This window comes from Aulonocara stuartgranti (genome assembly GCF_965226115.1).
Source record: "Aulonocara stuartgranti genome assembly, chromosome: 11".
In the NCBI taxonomy this organism is placed as follows: domain Eukaryota; kingdom Metazoa; phylum Chordata; class Actinopteri; order Cichliformes; family Cichlidae; genus Aulonocara; species Aulonocara stuartgranti.
The window spans coordinates 3,506,541-3,517,349 of record NC_138947.1 but is presented as its reverse complement, the minus strand read 5'-3'; the positions used below and the strand labels follow the sequence as shown (position 1 = coordinate 3,517,349).

Sequence of the window (10,809 nt, the reverse complement as noted above, 5' to 3'; positions counted from 1 at the left end):
TCCCTGTGAGCCCAAAGCTCAGACTGCTCTACACACTCACTTTCAGATATTTTCTCCATTCTTTCATTTCAGGTCTCAGAGAGTGAATACCCCCGTCAGGCAGGTAGCTCAGGCGGTGAGCACAGAAGCCCAAATCACCTGATGTTTGCTTTATTTTTTTGAGAGTGGCAGCCAATCAGAAGAAAATGAGCTTAGAGGAAGCATGAAGGAAGCTGCAACACAGGATGAGACGAGTGACTGCATGAGTGGCACAGTACAAGAAAATAAAGGATCATACAAAGTAACTCACTGGCTTCCATCTTCTTAACTGCTGGTTTTTCTTACGGATCTTTGATAGTTAACAGAGGTGATCAAGCCTTTGTCATTAATCAAAGAAAAACTTGAACTTGAACAGAAGACATTTATGGATGTTTGATATGTGGCAGTTTTTTTTATGATCTCCTGTTGAGCAGTTTTTTAATGATCTTATTTTGGACGTATTTAATTATGGAGCAGTCTGATTATGGTGTGGTTAACGCTGTCATCTCGTCTGTCCCCGTGTGAACCTCCCGGTTGGGTGGGGCCTTTCTGTGTACAGTTTGCATGTCCGCCTTGTTGCTGCAGGAGTTTCCTTCCTCAGTCCAAAGACGTGCTTTGCAGGTTTGCTGATGAGTCTAACGTGGACGCGCAGGTGTGTGTTTTGTCTGCGATGGACTGATGACCTGCCCAGGATGCACCCCACCTTTTGCCCCCCCCCACCTGAATTCTTGTTAATCTTATTAATAAAAGTGTCGTAACTCTTCCATTTAATACTTCCATTTAACCTAACAAGTACTTTTAAACTGGAAATTGTTGAATATTTTATTAATAAAAATGATTTTCAGTGCTTTCTGGATTCAACTATATTATTTATAAATAATTTATTTGAATTAATATAACTAATATGCCACCCATAAGGTACAGCATTAAGACCAGAGGAGTCTACATCACAGTGTCACGATGCGTTCGAGTGACCCAGAGTCCTATTCCATCATTTATGAACGTTACAGATGTAAACAAACCATTTACAGCTCAGTAACATAGGTCATGTAAAATTCATGCTCAGCCATTACATAATGATAAGCAAACCCACCAAGAGCTCTGTAGAATATCTTTCGGCAGTACACTCGAGTTGTTTTTAATTTGTGTTTTTTTGTTTGTATTTAGAACAAGTTTGGGATCGCAGGGAATTAAACTGACTGCAACATTCAACTGGGCCATCTGTACAGCTTGATGATGGCAGTCGTGCTGCTATAGTTGCCTTGAGGAAGGCTTGTATGATGCTCCCTGGATGCCACTTTAATTAAATTATCAATTCATGGAAAGCCCGGCACAGGTCAGTGTATCAATCACTAGCAAAGTGGGGTCCATGGAGCTGGGGGGTCCCTGAGGGCTCTCCGGGGGTCCCAAGTGAAATGAAAACCACAGTTATTTAATTCATTAAAAGTGTATTGCTAACCGCTGTAGTAACAGGTGTATGAAGTGTGATGTGAAGTAATTTTACCTGAGCATCAGCTTCAGTCCAAAACAAGCTTCAGTGGGATCCTGTGTGGAAAAAGAATCGGGGCCATTTCAAGTTTTGAAAAAAAAAAGAGATTTTGAGGTATTAAAGATTTGTTTTGCCATCTAATATTTTACTTTAAACTTACAGCAACGTAATCTTGGCTTTTTGGGTCTAAACAGGCCTAATATGATGCCTGACAGTAAAAATGTGAACGACACAAAAAAGTAACATGTTCAGATACACAGCAGCAAAGTGATTACTTTAAAGTGTACGTTTATTTGAAAACCACTGGGTTAACTTGTTTTTTCACTGGCACTCCAACCATCTGGCCTCTTGCAGTAAATTGAGTTTACATCACTCTCATATCACAGCATAACTACAGTACAAGCACTTTCTATTTTGCTTGTGTCACTGTTGGAGATGAATTCAGAAATTAAGGCAGCACTTAAACACAAACATAAAGCACAACATCCTGTAGACTCTCATTAATCTTTAAAACCTGAACTCAGTGGTGCTATCATCAGCTGTTCAGCAGGAGGAGAAGAAAAAAGCCATCCGTGCTCTGGGAGCGATGTTTGCATGGGCTATTCCAGGAACAAGAAACGTGACTCGAGTAAAAGTCATGTCCTCATTTAAATACTAGCATACACATCATTTCAAAATGTACTTAAAGTACTTAAAATAAAACCATGTATATCACTTTGTTGTTGCAGCTTGACTGTTTTAATCACATACAACGCTCGGTAGCTTTGTCTACAATAACCCAGCATCATGTATTAGCAGAATCATAGTTTAAAATCATTAAAATACATGGCAGGGAGTACACAGTGCAAGGAATTCATCCAAAATATATTGGATTAGAGGAGGATAGCAGCATAATATACAGAAACAGAGTAGCCATGCTCTCAGCACTACTCTGCTCTAGTTACCTTAGTGGGGGGCACCATGAGGGGGCTGTGCCACCCCTCATGCCGGCCCTCTGGACACACCCCTGTTCCGTACCCCTAGTATTAGTCACCCCATACACACATTTGGTTTATATTCTCCAAACATTCCTTGCTCAACTGAAGCCCTCACCAGCTAAAAATACTGTCACTACCGAAGCGTTAATCATGGTCGCCAGGTGGCGCCTGCAGGCTGCATTGTAATTAGCGGAGATTGGCAGCCTAATCAAGTGTGTGGATCTGCAGGTGGCTGCTGGCCCGGGTCGACTCGACTCGACTCGGAGCTCCGCGGCTCTCCGATTTGTTCAAAGGAAACGCGTCCCAGCGGATGATATCGCGATTAACTGGGACTGGCGACATTTGGAAAGGTCACCCGTGAGCGCAGAGACAGGAGACGCGTTTTAAAGCGCTGCAGAAGAAAAGGCAGAAGAAGACGAAGGTAGGACGGAGAGCTGAATGTGTTTCAGCTGGAAGATGAAATGCATTTATTCTGCTTCTTATAGTTTCTAACAGGGAGCAGGCAGAGAGTTCAATCAGTGCATGAACTCCGTGACCCATGCTGACAGTTTCCATTCAGTGTGTCAGCCAGTGGATGGCGTCGATGTGCTGTGCTTGTGAATGACTTCAGTGGAAGGCTGTGGGGTTCTATTTATGTCATTGTACTAAGTGGTAGTAGGGGGCGCCAGAGAGGCACAGAGTGAGAGCGTCCTCATAACTCGTGACGAAAGCATGCATGTACACCGAGTGAGCGCTTTGTTAGAAACCACATTAGAATCAGCCAATCACGCGGCAGCAGAGCGGTGCGCGACACCCGCTTCGCCCAATGATGACATCATACTCCAGAAAATAGGAATAAATGTGAGGTTTGTGTCAGCTGTCCTGGTTTGAGTTTTCCTGAACCTGTTGATCACCCGGGACTTCCGGAAAATCTGCACTCATACTGATGCTCAGAAAACAGAAGCCACACAGGTTTACCGGTAACCGAAGTCAATATCGATTGTTCAGTTTTGTTATTTGTTTCTCGACGTGAACCGGGGAAATCCCAAAGAAATCCACGCTGTGAAATCAGTCAGAATCAGAATACTTTATTAATCACGGTGTGTGGGTGAGGTGGAGGGATAAATGAAAATATCAATATGATGTAAAATATGAAGCTAGAAAAATGTAAGCAACATATATGAAAATACGTTTAAAAAGGGCCACATTCAAGGTACAGTAAGTTAAAATAAATACTCCAAAGTTTAATGATACTACAGACAATAAACACAAGATATGGCGAGTCTAAACAGTCCCGATGTCATAGTGGGTAGTTGTAACGTTTGATGGCTCCTGGCAGGAATGAGTTCCTGTGCCATTCTCTGCATCAGGATGAACACAGAGTACTTGTAAGCCTCCGGTGTCTGCACATGGAAACGGTGCCAATAGAGCTGTAATTCTCTTAATGTCCACAAACAGCTGAAGACTGTTCTGGTTGTACTATGTATTACAGTTACCCACCACAGCCCCGTGCTCCTTGCTTCTGATACGTAACACTGCTGCAGAGTTCAGGAGACTGCTGAAGATGTAGCTGAAGTCTGCAATGTAGAGGCTGAAGAGGAAGGGGGGGATGAAGACCTCAGTCAACTCCAACTCAGGGTCGGCAGGTGAACTGGTCCAGGATGAGGCTCTGCAGGGTCTTCATGATGTGTGATATTGTGTTTGGGCCGATTCCTGATTTTTAAAAAGACGGCTTGTCAGAGACAAATATCAACTCTATTTTAGAAGCAGCTCATTGCACAGTCTGTTTGGAGAGAGTTTAATCCAGGACATTTTGTTACAGCTATAATTTACAGATTTTTCCTGAATGACTCACACAGGCAGTCGCAAAGAGGCTATTTTGAAAAGCAGACAGCTAAAAAGATATATTGTGTTTGTGAGAGCGAGTGTGTGTGCGCGGACTTGTTTTTGTGGCTGTGCAGCACAGGGAGTGTGTTGCAGCTTTCTTGAGAATCATTCCTCCGTGAAATTAAATAGAAACTTGTTCAGTCATCTTTGTGAGAGCCAGTTTAAGTCTTAGACCGTGAGAGAGATTACATATTGTAAAACTGACAACTTTTTGTCCAGCTCTCGTTTTTCCACATCCATTCAAACACCTGTTTGAGGCTTAACGCTTCATTTTAGGGTTATATTTGAGGTTGGGATAAGCGTTTGGAAGCTAAATGAGATGGTGAAACCTTGAGTCGAGAGGCAGTCCAACAAGCCCGGCTGTATTTTAAACGAGTCCTTCTTTCTACACAGAGTGGAGCAGGCTGGACTCATTGTAGGAGAAACACTGGTAACAGAGAACAAATTCAGGATAAAATGCTGAAAACACTGTTGTGGAAACACTTCTGTGCACATTTCATGATGAATATACAGAGCGACAAGAAGGCAGTGTATATTGAAAACAGCTCTTTCATTTGTCTGACTGAATTTGAATCTGTTTTCAGTGAACATACAGATGCTTTTTCTGCTGCATCATGAACGTGCACTTTTTTCATTGAAACCATGTTACAATGGGATCTTTCGTGGCAGGAGGATGGAGGGGATCATGGCCCTCGTAGTTTACTGTACATGCAGGCATGTGATTATTTAAGTACGTCTGATTACGTTTACATCAGCTTAACTAAAAGAACGATTTATGTGTTCTACGTTGTTAAAAGTGTAGAACATAAAATTAATGAAATGATGGTACATCTGTACTGTAAGAACAGTGAAGTATGGGACTAATTCTGCTGGTAACAGGAGACACTGTTGTAAAGCTGTTGGTGGAAACACATGTGACTCCATAGCAAGATTTTCTGTTGTTGTTGTTCCCACGGTGACAGAAATGTCCATTGTAGACATCAGGTTGTTAAGTCTGCAGTAGTTGAGGATTATTCAGCCTCCAAGCGACTTGTGTGTCATCTGCAGTTTCCCCGGTGGAGTTTTACTTCCTCATGTTGCTGATTGAAATAATGAGTCAAGCTTTTGATCTTCCTGGTGGTTTCTATCTGTTTAGAATACTCCCTCATCAGAGATGGCGCATCGTGTTTCCCGTCTCGGCAATATTTTTTTCACATCTCCAGCACACTGTGAAAAATCACGAGGCGAATTTACATAAGACTGAAGGCTTTCAGATAATTTGCACGCTAAGCAAAACAGAGGCTCATAAAGAAACAACTGTTTGACATGACGCTGATGTTGCACTGTAGTTGTAAACAAAATGTCAAACTAACGTTCAGCTTTGCCTTAAAAGATTTGAAAAAATGAATTTAGATAAATATTATTCTATTTCCAGGCTCGTCTACGCTGGATAGAAACATTAGGCACCAGTCTTCTGTTAATGATTCAGGCAAAAATAGGAAGATGAACAATGATCTCTTAAGCAGCAGAGATGACGTCAGACTGTATGTAAAAGATGGACACGATGATGTGACATGCTGGTCCTTAAAGCACTGAGTGAGAATTTGTCTTCGTTTTCTTTTTAATGTGTCCAAATGTGGTTTGACCACATTTAAAAACAAATGTAGCGTCATCAGCCGAGTCAGCAAGCTCAGTTACTGAGGTGCATCCTAGACTGTGTGGGTGCGTATAGTTGCCAATTAGCCTTAACGGGCTAATAAATGCTAGAATTTTACAAGCACAGGTGCTTTGTACAATTTTCAAGTATTTCAATCAAAATGCTGTAAAATGTAGCAAACATGTCCCTGAAAATGCAAACTTTCAGCTTCAAAATGATGTAACCAGGTTATGAAAATGAAGCGTACAGTCAAGGATATTTTCTGGGTGAGGGATTTTTGGCTAAAAAAACAAACAATATAAAATATGTGTGGTTATTTTTCATTATCTTAAACGTGCACAATCCAAGACGTGCTCCACAGGTAGTGCGATTAAAAAAACCCCAGGAAGCATTAGTGTGTACTGCTGTGCATGTTTTATGCGTTCCTCAGTTGGAGGAACAGGAATGAAAATGATCTAGTAGCTTTCCTTTCGTTCCCATGCCAGATTTTCTCTGGTTCAAATTCTTCTTCATTGCTGCTCTTTTCTCCTAGCAGAGCAGTAAGTCAGTAGCTCAGGATGGGGAAATATAATGTCAGGATTGCACAATGGGACGGCATGCCTTGTGGGTTTCTTTCTGTCTTTGTGTGTGCGCCTGCATGGAATGCGGTGAGGGTAGAAAAGGAGAGCGCGAGTGAGTAAAGTCTGGGGGGGAAAGCTGACTGATAACATATTGTTCTGTACTTGTTTTGGCTGCTGAGTTGCATCCCGGTCTGTCATGCTAGCTCTTGTTTTTGGACTTGATGAATGCATCTGGGAATCAAACTGTGCACCAGTCAGCGGCTGAGGGGATGAAGGCTTAAATGCTTTGGGTGTGCTTTACTGGGTGTAAACATGATGGTTTGTCCAAACCACATTTATAAAAGAATAGTGTCATCTGTTTGTATTACATAGACTGTATATGTAAGATGGAGGCACTTAATTACTGTGACATAACTGAAATAGATAAAAAGCTAAAATTACCAGAGATGGGGCTCAGACTTCAGGGTGGTCTGTGAGTACAATTAACTGCTAAGTGAGTCATGTATTTTTTTTCTTCATACATTAAAAATTCTCCTAAATGTCCTGACACCACATTTACTTAAGAAATTAACTCATAGCCCCATAAATAAGATATTTAACAATGTCCGCTGTACCATTAATGAGTTTTGAGGCTTGTTCACACACACACGGGGTTAAATCTGATCCAGTGCTGGTACCTGCACATGTGCAAAGGAGCACATTACAGTTATTTTTGACTTGCTCATAGACGCTGAAAAGAAGTTGATGAAATTGCTACATGTGAACTTTCACTTAGAAAACATTAGGTTTGTTTTCAAGTATTAACAAGCTGAGAATTTTGTAAGATTTTGAAATTGTAAGTGCTTATCAGTCACCCATCTCCAGATTTGTTCTGGTATGGTGAAAAGAAATTCCAGTTAGGACCTTTTTCTGCTTCGGGGTGCTTTGCTGTCATCATGTTTCCATGTGATGGCATTTTAAATGAGAAATGCTATTATTGTTTGTGCCCTTGAGAAAAGAGTCTTACTGAAAAGCTATCTGGGCTGCCAACCATGCATTCCTATCTTTGTGTGACTTCCATGGAAACATGAGAGCTGAAAAACTTGAAATGTGGACATGATGATGATGATGATGAAGAGAAAGAGAAAGAAAAAGGGTTAAAGGAAAGAAGGGCTAAAAATGTGAGCTGTTTGTAGCAGGGACGTGTGACTCAGACTCTGACGGCTGCTTTCCACTGGAAGGCCGCGCTGTAGCCGGGATACTCCCTTAGCTACTGGACCTGCCCCATGCCCAAAAACAGAGGTGCTGTCTTGCCCCCGTCTAACCACATGCGCATACACAGACGCACACATGAATGGACAAACGTTTATTTCCATGGTGAGAAGATGTGTGCACCCACAGAGACACACAGAAAATATCAGAGCTTGATTGGACCTGTGGTACCATTAACTCCACCCCGCCGAAACAAATATAAGTCCAGATGAGCTCCGGATTGAGTGTCAGACTTTTAGCTTGTCAAGATGCCTTTTGGGAATTATTCTCTTATCATCTGGGGTTATAATATGAGAATTCCCTGGACGTTTTCCTCCTTTAATCCTTTGGATAACCTTGCTGAAAGGCTATTTTTCTGCCATGGGTAAAACGAGAACTGTGGACAAAGGTGATGAATCATATGCATGTACTCTGGATTAGTTTCATTGCCTGTGTTTATGGTGCGTTACAAGGGCTCAAGGTCACCTCTGCGTCGTTCTGCAGCAGGATTTCTTGATGGAACTGGAATTCTTCATTCATGTCTTTGGCCTTTCAGCTTGAAAGAATGTGTTCTTCAAATCAGCAGGGAGGAGCAGGGTGTAATCCGCACATTCACACACTTTCACCCACCTGGGAGCTGCTCGGTATCATCAGTGTCGCAGCGTTTTATTGACAGACCACTTGCACCAACTGCTGAGGTCAGTGTGTCTGCGAGGGCTCAGTGTGAGGGGAAAAGAGAAAGGAAAAGATAGGGCCAGTGCAGAGCGAGATAAAGCTCAGCAGCTGCTTTCTGCATGCACACACACACAGTCTGTCCTAGCCTGACTCCTCCTTGCTACCCCACCCTCTTCTCTCTTGTGCTCCCGCCCCGTCTCCCTCTTCAGCGGTAGGTACATGTGCAGTGAGCTTCGGCTACGAAAGCAGTCCAGGGCACGAGCCAAAGGAGCACACACCCACCAGCAGACAGCATTCTTCAACAGATCTGGGACTGCGATCATCTGAGGCACTGAAACCAGCAGATAAACTTCCAGAAAGATCCTGTGCTCGCACTTTTACACCCTTCAGCAGGCTGCAGTCAAAAGGCTCTCACACAGCTAAGGTAAGCTTCAGAGAGTTTCCTCATGTTTGTCTCCTGTGAGGCTTTTTCTTTATGTCTCACTGACACTGCTGCTGTCTGTGCTTCTAGTATACTTGTCATTTTGAGCTGGTTAAACTCGTTCAGTCAGCTGAAAGCTGCTTTCATTTTCCTTTTCTGAGGCATAACTTTGTCAAAGTTGTAGCTCGTTTCAGTGGCTGAAGAGCTGAACATCAGACAGCACCTGTTAATGCTCAGGAGCTGCTTTTGGAAGCTGAAATGATGCTTCATTTATTCAAAGTCAGTCCAGAGAGAGTACTCGTAAGTGTGTGCTCCTGTGGGCGTGTGCATGCATCCCACCCACGTGCATGTTCTCGCGTGCACTTTTGGTAATGAGCGAGAGGGGATGGATGGAAGAGTTTGGTGTGTCCACCCACTCCAATCTGGAGAGCCCATTCCCGCCATTTGGTGGGACAGGCTTGTTAGGCTGTGAGTGGAGCAACTGCTGACAAGTAGAGTAGTTTTCAGTCTCACCTGTTTGGCCACAGTTACTGATAACAGTGCTGATAAGTCTCGTTGAGAAGTTTCGTCAAAGCCTCATAATTTGATTTGTAGAGCTTCTCCCTTTGCGTGTTTCGTTTGTAAAATTCTCTTATATATGTATGTATTTATTTGTGTGTGGGTGTGGCTTGCTTCCATGCATTTTTATTTTAATTCATTTTGTATACTTTTCCAGTGAACTGTAAGCTCTGAAGCTTTTAAGGTTTCGATGTAACACTCCTCATATTAGGATGGATACTTGTCCATATCAGGGCATCCTGCAGCAATCGTTTAGATTATGAGTCAACACTTTGGAATTATATTGAGCGCTGTTGCTAGTGGCTGTGGGCAAAATGATCACCACTGAACATTCTGATCTCTAAACAAATAAAAGCATTTTTTACCAGAGTCTCTGTGGATGGCAGAGCAGCATGGTAATGCCTTGTTTTAGTGTCCCTGGTTACAACTGCATATTTTCACTGTAATTATGAGAGTGTTTACAGCCTTGCAAAAGGTATGTGGGTTGGTCTTTGTGGGAAATGTGTTGAGCAAGCTGCGTAAAGTGGTTTAACAGCACCTACAGCAGTTTAATGTAGCTGAAGCAGAGCGGACGGTGAGGTTATCACAGTGGGTTAGTTTGTTTTGGAAATATCGACATGAATGTAAAAGGGAGCAGGAAACAAGTGAAAAGGTAGCTGTGATAAGTTCAGCATTATCTTTTTTAGCATATGCTTCCCAAAAAAATCAAAACGAGTTAATAAAACAAATCTGTGAGCAGACGGAGGACTGGAGGCGGACAGATAAGAATCACTGTGGTGCAAGACTGGAGCCTTTCTTCGCTTTCACCTCAGTTAAAGTTTAACTTGTGATTCAGCCATTAAATCAGTGCAGTGTGTTTCTGTGGAAGGCAACCTTGATACTCTTCTCATTAAGTCTTCCTCCTCTCCCACAGCCAGTGACTCACCCCATCTGCGTCTCTTGCTGAGCCATTATTACCATGGAAACCCCGAGCCAAAAACGCACCAGCCGCAGCGCCGTTTCTCCGGCCCGCATCACCAGGCTGCAGGAGAAGGAGGAGCTGTCCAACCTCAACGACCGGCTGGCCGTGTACATCGACAAGGTGCGCTCCTTGGAGTCGGAGAACGCCGGGCTGCGGTTGCGCATCAGCGAGTCTGAGTCCTCGGTCACCCGTGATCTGTCGGGCATCAAGACGGCCTATGAGACGGAGCTGGCGGATGCCCGCAAGACTCTCGACCAGGTGGCCAAGGAGCGAGCACGCCTGCAGCTGGAGCTCAGCAAGATCAAGGAGGAGCACAAAGAGCTCAAAGCCAGGTAAGAAGAGCAAATGGGCGTGGACTTTCTTCCTAATAGCCAGGAGGGGGCGACTGCCCTGGTTTCAAGAATTGGTCCAGTTGTAT

General features: G+C 43.2%; 1 protein-coding gene across 4 annotated transcripts in view; it reads left to right on the top strand.

Annotated features, from left to right (window-relative positions):
* Window positions 1-2,700: 2,700 nt before the first annotated feature.
* The window catches only part of lmna (lamin A), a 39,755-nt gene continuing 31,646 nt past the window's right edge, over window positions 2,701-10,809 (top strand). Inside the window, exons 1-3 of one of the 4 annotated variants that reach the window (XM_082552507.1) lie at window positions 2,701-2,905; window positions 8,661-8,875; window positions 10,344-10,723. In XM_082552507.1, the coding sequence (XP_082408633.1) occupies window positions 10,389-10,723 (335 nt within the window). In that variant the 5' untranslated portion in view covers window positions 2,701-2,905; window positions 8,661-8,875; window positions 10,344-10,388. Of the gene's footprint in view, window positions 2,906-3,372; window positions 3,444-8,660; window positions 8,876-9,973; window positions 10,083-10,343; window positions 10,724-10,809 lie in introns of those variants that run through there. The other 3 variants (XM_082552508.1, XM_082552510.1, XM_082552509.1) reach the window with 3 other exon arrangements.